Genomic DNA, 15,900 nt, shown 5'->3' with positions numbered 1-15,900 from the left:
ACATCCATGATGAGAAATGTGAGTAAGTCGTGCTGACAATTGAAGGAGTAAATGGGATAGTGGATGGTCAATCAACCAAGTCTCCCACGCAAAGTAGAACTAGTTTACACACTATTTACCACTTCCCAATTCTTTCAATCTCTTCAATTGTCACTACTGTCAGGAGATCAGTGTGTTGACTACCTCTGCAATAAATAGGTTCCTTAACCTATGATATGGAAAACTTAGCAAGAACTGAATTTATCTCATCAGACATCAATCGTCTAACAACCATATCAAACACACGTTCTCAGCTTTCCTACTCCACCGCATTTTTTCACCCGCAAACATGCATCCTCACTTACACCAACGAATATAAATATCCAATCCACATCAACAATGCCAAAACATCGCCAATAATTGGCGAATTCCACACAGAAATTTGTAGTTCAGTAAGTACTGAATATCTCACAGTTCACGAACATGAAAACAAGGTTCGCATACTCAAGTACATCTGAAGTCAACATAACTTTCTTTAGATTGCATAGTTCGCGAACTAAGAAAAGTAGTTCACTTACTCTAGGAAAATATGGATGTTAACAGAAAACATCGAAAACGCAAAGTTCTCGAACTAGAAAATTTAGCTCGCGAATTCTAAGGAAAATCGGATGGCAACAGGAAAATCTTCAAATTGCACAGTTTTTGGACTAGAAAATATGGTTAAGGAACTCAAAGACAATTTGGAGTATTTAAGGAACTTCTTGCACAAACATAGTTTATTGAACAAACAAGTTTTTCTCAACCTCAAATATGATAAGTGCTTGGACATCCACTGCGTGAATTCGAGTTTCGAAATTAATCAAGTACAATCTTGAACTCAGAACTTCTTTTTTATACGTCATCATGTACTAAAGACATACAAAATTGTCTCGGAAGATAGAATAGTAGAAACAATAAGTAAATAGGATAGTCAACATTCACATACCTTTGTTGATGAAGTTCATGCAGATGTGTTCCTGTGATATTGAGTATTCAATCTTCAAGGGTATTCAACGATTTCTGATATTCAACTACATTAATCTAATCCCAGTATGAGACTGACTTTAGCAGAAAATAAATTGAGAAATAGTTTTGGTCAAATACAAATAACAACAACTTGACATACCAATACTTGTTGGTTTAACCGATCAATGCTCTATTATCAATACGAAAATAATGTCAACTAAAGACTGGTACTGAATGATATAAACCGTAGGTAATATAATACCGACGTAGACAAAATATATACATAAATAATAAGATCTGAGTCATGCATATCAAAGTCAACATCAATAACTCATCACTAGAAAAGGAGTACCGGCATCAACGAAGCAATCCGAGACATGATTTAAAAAAATAGCAATAAATTAATACACCAATTATTAGCCTACAATTAGATTAAATTTCATATTCACGTATAAATAACATACAAATATCATGCAAGGTTGCTCTTCACCTAAAAAAAATAATCCTTGATGTCTACCTGCTCGTGTCTGATCTTAGATGAGAGCCGATTAGGGATTTCCTAAAGGTCTTCAAGCTACATTTTAACGAATTTTTTCCATAGTCCTACTTTTTTAGGATAGTCGATTTAGAGATTTGAAGTTCTTCATGGAAGCTTAAAAAGTTGCAACGAGATTTATTCTTCTTTTATCAAAAATCCATCGATTCTTCAATATAGGTGACTGATGCGATTCAAAACAATCAAATGGTGGCAGTTTGATTAATGTTATGGTTTTGTTATTTAAACTGCTAAACCTCACATCAAAGGCTTCAAGTACATCCACTAAATCTTCTACGGTTAAAATACCAAAAGGATACTTACATGGAAGCTTGAAAAGTTGATTTGAAGTTTTTTCACATATATTAGACATCCATTAAGTACACAAAAATTATACTTCATGGATTTTTGCTTAGTCCTACTTTTTAAGGATAGTCAATTTAGAGATTTGAAGTTCTTTTATGAAAGCTTGAAAAGTTGCCACTGGATTTTCTTCTTCTTTGACTACAAATCCATCGGTTCTTCAATTATTATTTGAACTGCTAAACCTCACATCAGACTCAGAGGCTTCAAGCAAATCCACTAAAGCTTTTATAATTAAATACAAAAAGGATACATACAGGTACATCAATTTTCCGAAATCCGATTTTCTACAATTGATTGAAGATTTGTCTAAAAGTTTGTGTACTACGACCTTCTCTCAATTCATGCAGATTACTCTAATAGGTAAACTTATATTTTATAATCAGTTTCAATACTGAAGGTTATTTTCGTAAAGTCTGGTCAATGTGTAAAAGCGTTAAAATAGGTTTTTATGGTTGTTTGATTAGCTAGACGACAAATTCCAATTCATTTCAAATTTGTAAACATGTTTATTCGAGGCTTTGTATTCTTAGGATGATATTATTGTTTTTTTTTTAATTTCTCTTTCCTGGAATGGTTTTATCTTGATATATAGGTTTTTTATATTCAAGAAGTTTATATTTTTTGGATGTATATTTTGCTGCTTTAGAACATTTTTTTTTTGATGTTTTTTCTTTTTTTGGAGGTCATATTTTACACCCTCTCCCTTCTGTTTTTCTTTTTATTTGATTAATAAAATTACCCTTTAGGGTTTTGTATATATATAGCATCCTTATTCATTTGTATTGGTTCATCCATTTGTATGTTTTGATCAGAAAAGGAAAAAAATAATGATTTACTTTTCTTTAATTATGTGAAGTAGAAAGATTATCAGGAAAATACTCATGATGGAAAAGTTCTCCGAAAAAAATTAGATGGAAAAGGATATCGATGATGCTAGGCAGAGAAACAACCCTTGAACGTCAGACTCACTCTCGCCTCTTTATTACCTTGAAAATCAATAATCTGAGCATTCAATTTCACAATCCTAGAATTCGTATTCCGCAGCTGATCCATAAGAAAATTGATGAAAGAGCTGATACCCGCAAGCATCAGCGAAGCCTATGCTATAAGATCTTCATTAGCCAAAAGCTTCAGGAACCTTCATTTTCAAAACCCTATTAACCATCCTCTTACCCTCTTACTACGCTAACCAAAATCGCCGACATCTATAAGATTCACATCAGTAAGTATCAGCATCCGTAACACTAGTGCCCGCACCCTATGAAAATCACCAAGATGGGCCGAATGTCAAGTTGAGGTAAATAAGAGCAGAACATAAAATGATTTTTTTTTGCAAACCTACGGTTTTCCTAATATACATACAGACTGTTGGTATAAGGTACGCGAGACCCATATGAATAAGAAGCATGCAATATGTAGCGACATGAACTTCAAATTCCTCAGTATATTTAAGTTATCCTCAGTATACTTAAATTAAGTCAGCATGGTACATCCCAACATCAGTTCGAGTCCATGCATATCGGCAGAGAGATATTATCAGCGTGCTCTGACAAAAAATTACCTTCAGGTTTCAGTATAAAACCATCAAGTTGTGTTCCATTCATCCTCAAATTAAAAAACGGCAGACTATCCACCTCTTAAATCTCCATATCTATATCTGAATCATTAACCACTAGAAGCAAAACTTATATATATCTAAAGCAATAACTATTAAAAAATACATTCACGAGGGAACAATATTGTTAGAATTCTTGAAAAAAAAATTATTGTCTGACTGAAAAATATTATTGAAAATTCAAACTCCAAGAAGTGTATTTTGGTCATGTGTTTTCAACAATAAGATACTAAGTGAATGGTGCTATAGAGAGTCATCATTGGATATATATTTATATTATTTTTTCAACAAAATGATAAATTTTGTATATATAAAATAAGAATGAATTACATACTAGTTAGAGCATTTCTCGGTCGAACTCGCATGCGTTGCTATCTCAAGCATGTTTGTCAATGTTAGTGATCAAAACTATAAGTCTTGATTTCTAGTCTATTATAGCTAAGTCTCGGACTAGGATAGGAAGTGTAGTTGAGCTCAAGGACTTCATGGCGATTCATCATACAAGTAGAAGAACTACTCAAGGAACCAGTGGAACTTCTCGACAAAAAAGTATGTGAAGACTTGAACTTATCTGTCACTCAAAAGTCTATCTACTCTATCTCCTACTTCTTGAGACAAAAAGTCGTATGCTATATATATATAGACTTAGATTATACACATTTGGTATTTCGAGCTGAGTATACCTTGCCTATCTATATATCGAAATATGTGTTGGTAAGCTTTTCACTTCGACCAAGTTTATCTTTACCTAGTGACAAAAGTCATGATATGTTTCAATCGTCTTGAAAATTGCTTTGACGAGAAACGGTGTAACAACTATATAACATCCTCTAAGAATGTTTCAATGATTGGAATGAGAGTTTAGATTACATAACCAATGATGGACATAATCATTGTTGTGGAAACACATTTATGTATAAATCCTATTCCTTGAACCAAAGTTTGCGAACTTTGTTGATCAAGAGAAACCGGAAGAATGGCTTGTTGCCAAGTCCGCGAACTCAGTCCACGAACTGCCGAACTTCTCATCCCGAGAAATTCTGCTGGAGTTGACAATTTAGTTGCGTGAGTACCAGTCCGCGAACCCAGTCCGCGAACCGGCGGAAGGTCTCTTGCCGAGATTTTCTGCTGGAGTTTGTAAACTCTGCCGGTTGCTTAAGTCCGCGAACCTAGTGTGCGAACTTAAGAAGGTTATATATCTGAAGATGATTTCTGAACTTAAACTTTAAAAATACTAAGGAATGCAGTTTGCAAACCGTGGCTATAAAAGTTCATGAACCGATTCAAGTGAATCAAATCATCTTTGCTTCAATTGTGTCTTGTGTAGTTACATAAGATTTCCTTGCAATTGAACAACTCTCTAACTAGTTCATTTGAGTCATTTGAACTAGTTATGGTGAATAAGAACATGGTTGATATGAAATGCTCATATGGCTAACCTTTTGGTTAACTATTGTTGAACCAACAATGTACACGTTTGGGTACGGTTAACAAACCTAGAAGCGTGCATTTCATTTGTGTATAACAAGCTAAGTTTTCGATCTAACGGTTGAGAAATATTAGCTTGAATCTAAATCAGGTTTTCATCTAACGGTGAATGTTGATTGCTTTGTTACCAAGGCAAAACCCTGATTTGAAAGACTATATAAAGGAGACATCTAGTATTGTGCAAAACTAATCCCCACACCTTACGTATGATACTAGTTTGCGTACTAGAGTCGGTTCTCCTTTAACCTTTGGTTTTCTTCTTCTAAAACCAGGTTAACGACTTAAAGACTTCATTGGGATTGTGAAGCCAGACCAATACTACTTTTATCGTAGTTGTGTGATTTGATCTTGCATCTTCTATCGTACGAGTACAATCAGATTGATTGTCTTGAGAATTGATATCTCCGATAGGCAAGATATAAAAAGTAATCACAAACATCTTCGTCTCATTGTTTTTGATTCCACAATATCTTGTTTCTCTACCATACGGTTAAGATTGTTGTGAGGTGATGGATTAATCTAGGTTGTTCTTCGGGAATATAAGACCGGATTATCAATTGGTTCCTGTTCACCTTGATTATTATCAAAAGACGGAAAAAAAACTTTAGGGTTTTTCTGTGGGAGACAGATTAATCCTTTGATAGACTTGTCTGTGTGAGACGGATTTGTTTATTGTCAAAGCCTGCGATTTTGGGTCGCAACAACTCTTAGTTGTGGGTGAGATCAACTAAGGGAACCAAGTGCGCAGTATCCTGATGGGATCAGAGGCGTAGGGAGTACAACTGTACCTTGGATCAGTGGGATACTGATTGGGGTTCAACTACAGTCCAGTCTGAAGTTAGCTTGAAGTAGGCTAGTGTCTGTAGCGGCTTAATACAATGTGTGTTCAATCTGGACTAGGTCCTGGGTTTTTTTTTTGCATTTGCGGTTTCCTCGTTAACAAAATTTCTGGTGTCTGTGTTATTTCAATTTCCGCATTATATTGTTTTATCTTTATAATTGAAATAATATAGGTTGTGCGTTAGATCAATCAATTGGAGAATCCGACCTAACGGTTGTTGATTGATATTGATTGGCACTTGGATATTCGTATTTGGTACCATCCAAGTTATTCCTTGTATTTGATTAGTACTCACAGTTTCTATTTGAGGAAATCAAATCAAGAGAGAGATACAAACTCGTTGATATACTTTTAATTGATTGAGTCTTGTTGATTCTATTAAAAGTATATTCGAGTTTGTCCATACAGATTGCTAAGCGAAATATTGGGTGGTGTTGTTAGACCCCCGCTTTTTCAATACTTAAAACTGTTTCAAGGAAGCATCTCTCTGAGAAGAAAGGATACAAGATTTAACATCTCACAACTTTTTCCATTTGAAGATAAGATCCTCGTACCTAATCCCTTGAGGAAATGATAAAGAGTGGACTAGTATAGAATGTTATCTTTGATGTCAAGTACTATTTGTTGACTATCATTTTACTTTGCATCAATAATAAACATATGGTTATTTTTTTTCCTTTCCATAACGTCCAACAAACGACATACAAAAGAGGGTTCCAAATAAAATTACCTAGGGCTGTCGTATGAATATCCGTCGGATATTTAGAAATCAGTATCCGACAGGTTAAGCGCTGTCGGATATTCGATAATATCCTATAGGATATCAAAAATCAGATATCGATTCCGATAAGTTAAGCTACCGGATATCGAATATTTACCCGATAATATCCGGTTCATTAATTGAGATTATTAATCATTATAGTTTGTAGATGATGGTTTTTGTCAGCTCATGGTAGATTAAACAAGCGGACGCAGGTTTGGGGCATAAAAAAGGAAAGAGTCATTATGTTAATCTGGTTATGCTACCTACGACTTTATCCAACCAGCCCCTACAAGGTGGTTGTCCATGATCATCACCATTTGAGAAAACAATTACATACATAGCACCAATTAAATATCAATTTGTTATTTACAAATTCAGGCTTCAAACTTATCCATTACACCAAAATAAATAGATGAAAATCTCATATAAGCTCCTCATCTTAGGAATGAAGACCAACACCGTGAATAACCTAGTTCCCAATCTTCTTCTTCTTATTTCTTTCTTTTCACATTGCTCATGTTTTCTGGTCCTTGTACCAGTAAATGTAGAAGCTAATTCACTTCTTTATCTCTAATACTTACATTGTGCTACTACATCAAATGCTAATACTGACCGTTTGTTGTTTGTAATTACAGTCTTTTTGAGCATAGATTGTGGTTCTACTTCATTGAAACGTCATACTGATTATAATTCGGTCGTATGAGTCGCAGACGATCCTCATATACAGATCTAAGAAACTGCTGAAGAGGATTCTGTCAGTTCCATGTATTTAATTGAGATTAAGAAGGAAAACTACTTTGAAATAAACTGAAAATCAGTATCGGATGTAGATTATTAATCAGTATTAACTGAAAGGAAATGAGTTTTCCTTCTTAGCCTTAGGGTTACTCGACTCTAATAATGGCTAGGGAAAATAATAAGTACGTCCTTGTTTTTATCGGATATCGGATGTTAACAAACAAATGGATCCTAATCCGATCAGATATGTTAAGGAAGAAATATCCGGAAAAAAAAAGATCCGATATTCGGTAAAACGGATAAAATCCTATAGAATCTGGAATACTTGGAAACGGATTCTGGATATCGTACTGATATTGACAACCCTAAATTACCATTGTGATTGAAAATCTTCCTATTGTAACTTTGAAATAGGTTATTAATATCACTATATGGAACCCAATGGATCCCAAAATTAGAAAGAAAAACGTCCCAGATCTTTTCGGATTCCTTACAGTGAATGAAAAAATGGTTAATAGAATCTGAATTGTCTTTGCATAAATAACATCTATTCACTAGAGTGTTTACCCTACTCGCCATTACATCTTGAGTAATAATGAAAACATGATGGACCAACCAAATGAAGAAGCACATTTGTATTTCACAGTACCTTGAAAGGAAAATCATTTATTCTCTGGTTTGGATCATTTTGTTAGGTAGCATAGTATGATTTAACATTAAAACCACCATCCCAAGTCTATTTTCGGAGTTTAAATGACGAGGGTACCAAGTACCACACAATCTTTTCGATATCAACATATGCAAGATACACCTTGTGTAATCTAGTTCAGAAAAGCACTGTCAAGGAGATTACAAGAACAAGACGTAAAAACACAATATACATGATTTTGTTAACGAGGAAAACTGCAAGGCAAAAAATCTTGGGACCTAGTCCAGTTCTGAATTCTCTCAGAACTAAGCGGCTATACAAAGACTACTACTTACAACTTCGTAAAGTTGAGATCAAGTAACTAACTCCAACTTGCTAAGTTCTTTCAGTATCTTGCGCCTACCACCAATCTGGTCTACGCACGTGAATTCTGAGATAGATTCCCCTATCTTAAGTCCTTCACATGCTGTGAAGACTTGTATCATTCAACCCTTATGTATCGTATTCCGAAACAATATAGGGTTAATCTGCTTCTCTAATTGCTCTATCAATCTCCGAGATCAACAAGTTAATCAGTGATAAGTTGAGTTACAGAGGTTCCTCCATTTAATCAGTATAAACTCCTTTGTATTGGTTAGATCAACTAAGATCAAGATTACCGAAATAACCAATCTTAGTTCGAAATCCATCAAAGTCGATCTCAAAAGAAATACCCAGTGATAGATTTTCAATATATACATCAAGCTATAAAAAGTCTATACGAGATAAACAAGCGGCTTGTCAAATCCAGTCAAGTGTGCACGGAGTATTAGAAAGATCAGCATACTAGAAAGTAAATCTTCTAGTATTCAATCTTCAAAGTACCTTCATATACAACTTGATTCCACTTATGATCAATCACACATAGAATGGAGTCTGTTAAGAACGGGTGACCACAAAGTCTTTTCTTCAGATCTAGATACAATAAAGAAGATATGAAATCGTCGATCCTTAAACTAGTTCGAGTGGCCTTATATCAGAAGAGAAGGATCACATAATAAAAAAACTAGACCTATCAAGGTTCAACACACCTTATATCAGTAGATATCCTTTGACTCATTTCAACTACGAAATAAGTTTCGCAAGTCTACTTCCTTAAACTCATATAATTAAACATAATTATCTAGGTACAGAATCAACCCCAAAGTTTAATACACTAACTAGTAACGAATCACCAAATAGTGTTATGATGATCTACGAAGTTCAAATGATAAACGTTATTTTGTAATCCAATATGCCAAAGTTCAATGATAAACAAGTTTCAAAAGTCTACTTCCTTAAACTCATGTAATTAAACATAGTTTTCTAGGTACAGAAGCAACCCTAAAGTTCAATGCACTAACTAGTAAGGAATCACCAAATAGTGTTATGACGAATCTATGGAGTTCAAATGATAAACATTATTTCGTAATCCAAGATACAAAATTTGTATACAACAACTAGTGTAATACTTCCTTGACACTGACTATAACAAAATGATCAAGTCACTAATACTAGAGATACATAAACATACTTCATATTTTATGTTTTCAATCTAAATGACTTGAAGGAAATGTAGATAGAAATGAAACAAGTCAGTATTACCAACCTCGAACAGAAGATACGTCTTCAGGTTCTTCAGAGTAACACGAGCAAGTCTCAACATTTCTACTGCTTCTAGTCTAACCTAACGAAGTTGATTCTAGTAACCTAATCAACCAGCCTCGAATTTTGAAGCTAAAATATGACAACCAAACTTGACATTTTAACTCTTGAGGGTTCAACTGAGCAATGCTCTACAAGGGTCCGTTAATAGATTTATAATATATATAGTCCATGTACACATAAACTATATATATATATATATTGTAAATCCATCTCTTAATTTAATTTTTATACAAGTTAGATTAAGCTGAAAACAAGTTTTGAGGTCTAGAATTTGAGTTGTGTATAAGTGCACAATAATTCTCAACATTCTTCGGGCAAATAGAATTGACTACTTTCTACAAGGCGAAATCGGTATATGAGGGACGACATGCCTAAATCATAAGAACTATATTGGGTGTGAATGATCTAGTTGACAAAAGAAGAGAAAAAGCAAAGTAGATCCCTCGACCAACCAAATAAGTGATCCACCATTGAACCAAGAAAAAAAACCCAACCAAATAAGGAAAATATCTCCACTTTTATTTTGTTAATATTACTAGAAATGATTTGTGCCATAACGACACGACATGAGGTTAACAGAGAGTTCTAATAAATATCTAGAGACAGCTCGTGTCGTAACGACACTGCTTAAATATGATATCTGACTGGTGTAATTTTTTTTTTTTTTTCTGGATTTTAAATCGCTTTCCTTTGGAAGATAGTTTTTTATTTTATTTTAAACGAAAATAATGTCTATAAGTACATTGTAAAATTATTCATATACATTATCCAAAAACGAACACAAAATCATTTAAGTAATAGTGTGTATGCATATCTCACTTATGAGTTATGAATAAAAATAAACAAATAAATCTCATTTCCCATTAGATTCATCATGCCACCACTAAATCCAATTAATGTATGTATGATATATTATGATTTAATGTTTCTTTGAATATCTTGAGTTAAGAGGTGATGCAATAATTAAAGATTAATAAATATTGATTCATAATGAGAGAGGTTACAGAAACGACGACCGTCAGATATCTTTCGCTGGGATAAAACTGGGATGGTCGGATGTAATGTTTGTCTCTCAAAATGTTATCCGACCGTCCAAACTCAAAAACCTATTCTGTTTTGTATTATAGATTAAGATTTTGGAACAACCCAAAAACAAAAATCTTCCAACAAAATATCTCCAAATGAGTCTTAAACTCTTAATCACCTTCTTGGGCCTGGCAATGTGGGTAACTTGCTTATACCAGCCACTGAATCTCATTTTGGTTTGTATGGGCCTTGTTGTTGTTGGACCAAATTGTTAGCACCAAGATACTGACGAATGAAACCACAAACAACTTACACCCAGTCAGTCGAATCATAATTACTGAAACCTCAGCTTCTCGAGTCTCGACCTTCTATTTACTCATGATCTTGGCAGAGGCCGCAAACCCTGACTAGCACTATTGAGATTCCTTTTTCTTTCTTTTTCAGATTAGCACTAATGAGATCAGAGAGTGGAGAAGACGAAAGAAATCATAATATAGAAAACACTGACACGTCACAATAAAACGTTTCTAAATCTTGTTTTCCCTTTTCCAGTCTTTTTCACTCAAGTCCAAAAACGGCTCTACCAGATGAAATCATTGCTATCTGCCCTTTTTTTCTTCTCCCCCCTCTCAGCTGCTTGAGACATTTAGTGAACCAGCGAGCAAAGAGTTGTGTTGCGTGGCGCAATAAGTGTCTTAAAGCACATAATTTATGATAATGTGGTTCTGCGCTAGAGATTTTCTTTCGTTTCATTTTTGGATTTGGATTTAACATTAATCTTACATTACTTTGATCAAAAAGCTTTTTAAAAACCTTGGTTACAGGTGCCTGCTCGCGGGGAAGATTATGAATTTTTTGATGATAGCTCAACCTCGACTCCTCGAGATTATGAAATTTTGTGTTGCAAGGTTTTGGTTTGTGTACATACGTTGTATTATATCTTTTCACTTGAAGAGGGAATTTTGATGAGAGATGCATATGACGTATATGAACTCAGAATAGAACCAAAGGATCCAAATATCATAAAGTTGGTAACCCCTTCCTTTATTGAATCTGCCCAAATTTCTCTCTGATTTTTAAGTCTGTTTAAAACTTTAAAACGATCAAAACCCTAAGAATTCCAACATCATATAATATGAATCGAGCCAAGAATAGACTACATATACGTATTTTTGAAACACAGCCGAATGCAGAGAGAAAGAACAAACTGTTTTATGGAGAAAGAGAAAGAGCAAGGAGTCATCAGCATGACAGCATTGTGGCCGCAGTTTTCAGTGGCAGATTTTGTTTGTTTAAATAAAGAGGGAGAGAGAAGGATACTAATGAGAATAAATAACGGCCAAATCATGACTTGTTTCTGCAGCTCTGCATGACGCGTCTACGTTTCTTTAATTCTTTTTAGTTAGGTTAACCAATGCAGTCTGTTTCAGATTATGCATATTGTTTATTCTGGTTCATTTGATGGAAATTATACTTTCCATTCACTAAAAGACCCATCTTGAATTCCCATCTTTAGTTGGGGATTGAAATCTTAAACCTTTTTGGTTTTGTTGTTGATTCCCGATCTGAGCATTTGACTCGACTCGCATCAGATGTTAGACCATTGTTTTTGCATTTTTCTACGATAATTTAAGGTCTGGCCTGATTCATACATCTAACTTGGAAGTATCCCATGCAAATATATTTTTGTGCCGATATCACTATAATACAAGGGTAAAATCAGTGGGTGATGATATTAGTGATTTGACTGCACAAAATTATCTAATTCACTTGTTGAGAATTCCGCATAGAGTAATTAATTTCAAGCTGATTTCAGATATGTCTACAGGGCGATAACAAAGTCATCTGGTGTTGTCCCGATACTCCTCGCCTTCTTTCTGACATTTAGAGCTATGACAATGATGAACTGCATCAAGAGAGAACATGCATGGATTCATAAACCTGCAACAATTAATTTTCTTTTTCGCGGGTGAAGTACTGCCATATTATTACACGATTCAGCAAGGACATAGACACTAAGACTATGTTTGTTTACTCCTGACTCATCTGAGTCGTCTGGATCTGAGTTGTCTGGATCTGAGTGAAATCACCTGACTCATCTGGATTTGACCCAATATGTTTGTTTTGAGTCAGATCTGACTCATCTGACTCAAAAAACGGGAGTCAGTGGTTTGGTCCCGTGAGTCAGGGGTATTTTGTTACCTGACTCAAATGGGTCCGAGTCAGGGGTTATGTCTGAGTCATAGGTCGAGTCAGATCTGACTCAAAATGCAAAACAAACGGTCTAACTGCTGGCTCGACCCGAGTCAGAAATTAACTCAGATCCAGATGCCGAGTCAGCCGCAAACAAACAAGATGTAACTTACATAGAGATTAAACACTCCTACTGATCCAAAACAATGGACTGAAAAAGAAAAGAAAGTTTGGGTGAAGATTACAAGCATTTTAGGTAGATGGTTTAAGGGGGTGAAAGTGGGACCATAGGAAGATAGAGAGAGTGATAATAATTTGGGATTTGTTGGCACGCGCTGAGGTATCCGTTTTTGTTTTTGTTTCCACGCCAAATAACGGCATTGTCTTATGATTGTATTTTGGGTTCTTTCTATCTTTCTTGCAGTCATCCGAATCATCATCATCTCTCTGATTCCCACCTAAATTTTGCCACCCTTCTCTTCCACCTTTTCCTTTTAAACGCCTCCGCCCTAATTATAACTAAGTTCTCTTTCTCTTTCTTGTTTCTTATATAATGACCCTTTTCTGAACCCTAATCCTCTTCTATAACTCACTCACTCTATCTCTCTGTAGAAGCAATATATGATGATGGGTACCAGTGATGAGATAGGAGGAGGTGGTGGTGGTGGTGGTCCAGGGAACTTCTTGTTTGAAAATCAAACATGGGCTTCTGTTTTCAGCAGTATTAATTCTGATAATTCTGGTGGTGTTTGTAGCACTGAAGAACTACATAAAACTACTACTAGTATTACTTCTAAGAAACTAATTGATTCAACCTCAACTAGCCCTACACTCACACCCACACCAACCCCAACCCCAACCCCAACTCCTACAGCTGTGACACCGCCTGAGCTGGTTGTGGGTCAGACAACCAGTACTGGTCATCAGAAGCGCAGTAGAGGCGGTGGTAAAAGTTGTACTGGAAAGGGTACTAGTGGTGGTGGAGATTGGAATGAATGTAAAGTTGGCGGTGAATCAGATCATGAAATACATATATGGACTGAGAGAGAAAGAAGAAAAAAGATGAGAAATATGTTTTCTAATCTTCATGCTTTGCTTCCTCAACTTCCTGCTAAGGTAATCAAATTTTTTCTCAGACTAATTTTGAGGTTTCCAATTGCATCATAAATCAAAACATGTTTTTTAACTTCAGAAACTCATTTCGTTTCTTTCTTTGTTGAGCCTATACCTGTCAATTGTTTCCTAGGGTTTCGTTTTCTCTGATTTGTCAGTCGTATGTATTAAATTAAAACTTTTTTCTGGAAATTCAACATGGGACCAGAAATGTTCCTAAACTAAAAACGGGATCATGATGTAACTTAAAAAAGAAAGTTAGGGTTTCAAGAAACTGGTCCATTTGCTTTCTCTTTTAATCTTTCAGAAGCTATCAACTTCATGGTGTACGTATCTCATATCTGAATAGTTATTGTTCCACATCAACGACTGAAGTTGAAGTTCATCCCACTTGCTGGTTGCAACCTTTTGTTGGCTGATTAATTCGATCAAACTTTATCACATGCATACAAAAAGACAAAGAATGTTCATCTTACTCAGAATTTGATGTACATGCTTTTTATTAAATGTTATTATCATAATTAAGATCATGCAAAAGGGAAAAAAAAAAGAAAAAAAGAAAGAAAAGCTGATGTTCTTTTCTTTTTCTTATATTAGGCGGATAAATCAACCATAGTGGATGAAGCAGTGAATTATATCAAAACCCTTCAACATTCACTTCAAAAGCTGCAAAAACAAAGGCTAGAAATGCTCAGAGGAGGAGGGGGAGGAGGGCCGACATTAACAACGCCAGCAGTAATCGACTATGAACCATCATCATCCCTAGTAGTAGCTTCCAATTCACCGACATTGAATACTAGAGAAGCCTTTTTAGCTGATCAAGCCGGGCCTTCTTCTGCATCATTGAATAATAACTCTTCGAGTTCCATGATTAACGATAATATGACTTTCTCATCGTCAGCACCCAATAACTCTCTCTCAGTTGTCCCTTGCATAAATAGCATTCCTTCTACATTTCAGACATGGTCTTCGCCAAATGTAGTCTTGAGCGTGAACGGCGACGATGCACAAATTAGTGTTTGTGCACCGAGAAAACCAGGGCTTTTGACTACTTGTTGTTATGTATTAGAAAAACATAAACTTGAAGTAGTAACAGCTCATGTTTCATCAGATTGTTACAGGAGTATGTTCATGATCCATGCCCATGTAAGTTCACATTATATGCTTTTAAGTTTCTGTTTTTTGTTCTTTTGTAGATGATTAAAGTTTTTGTTATCTGTTAATTATGTCCAAGTGGTATAATTTCTTTGAAATCTGTCTGATAATGTTATACCAGTTGTAATCAATGAACCCATAGAATATTGGATGATGAAAATGTCAATGAAAATTCTTTATTTTCATTGGATTTCTTGAAAACATTCATCAACACAGTCTGTCAAATCAGTACTTAGAGTTCATCTACTAAAATGCATTCACACTATTTGTCTCTAGTTCATAAACTACTAATGCTACTTGTCATTTAGGCAGGAACTGCTAGTAATTAGGTTAAGTCTTATATGATACTGGTTTATTGATAAATTGCCGATTTTCTACTCTTTAACATTCAAGTATCATATTTTTTGAACAGGCAAATGGTGCTTGTGATCAGTTTCCGGAGCCATTGCCTGTAGAGGAAATTTACAAGTTGGCAGTCGGGGAGATGATATTCTGGCTCAATTCTTGATCTTGGTATATGCATGTATGAGCCACATCCACGAAAAGGTTATCTAATCCGACATTTATAAGGCTATATCCAAAGAGCTGGCTAAGAAGAGGAGGGAGATGCACAATGTCAAAATGCAAATGTATAACTAAGAAAGGTCGATCAAATCTCATGTTTATCCTTGAAATGGGTATGCTTACATTTCTCTTTTACGATATAGTATTAATGGTTTTCCTTTCAGGTTAGTGATGTATTTACAAT

The 15,900-nt window shown here is 35.0% G+C and overlaps 1 protein-coding gene across 1 annotated transcript; it reads left to right on the top strand.

Annotated features, from left to right (window-relative positions):
• Positions 1-13,511: 13,511 nt before the first annotated feature.
• On the top strand, positions 13,512-15,660 carry LOC113359760 (transcription factor bHLH95-like). The gene is made up of 4 exons (XM_026603342.1): positions 13,512-14,000; positions 14,595-14,893; positions 14,939-15,143; positions 15,565-15,660. Exons 1-4 carry the CDS (start codon positions 13,512-13,514, stop codon positions 15,658-15,660), a joined length of 1,089 nt encoding a protein of 362 aa, XP_026459127.1.
• Positions 15,661-15,900: the final 240 nt, after the last annotated feature.

This window comes from Papaver somniferum, chromosome 3, assembly GCF_003573695.1.
Source record: "Papaver somniferum cultivar HN1 chromosome 3, ASM357369v1, whole genome shotgun sequence".
Lineage (NCBI taxonomy): Eukaryota > Viridiplantae > Streptophyta > Magnoliopsida > Ranunculales > Papaveraceae > Papaver > Papaver somniferum.
This window is presented reverse-complemented; position numbering and strand designations above follow the sequence as displayed.

Bases quoted from the DNA above. Each gene is read 5' to 3' on its own strand.
- LOC113359760 (XM_026603342.1), top strand. From the start codon at position 13,512: ATGGGTACCAGTGATGAGATAGGAGGAGGTGGTGGTGGTGGTGGTCCA. The intron at 14,894-14,938 runs GTCAGCACCCAA...TTGCATAAATAG, and splicing joins GATAATATGACTTTCTCATC to CATTCCTTCTACATTTCAGA. The intron at 15,144-15,564 runs GTAAGTTCACAT...TTTTTTGAACAG, and splicing joins TGTTCATGATCCATGCCCAT to GCAAATGGTGCTTGTGATCA.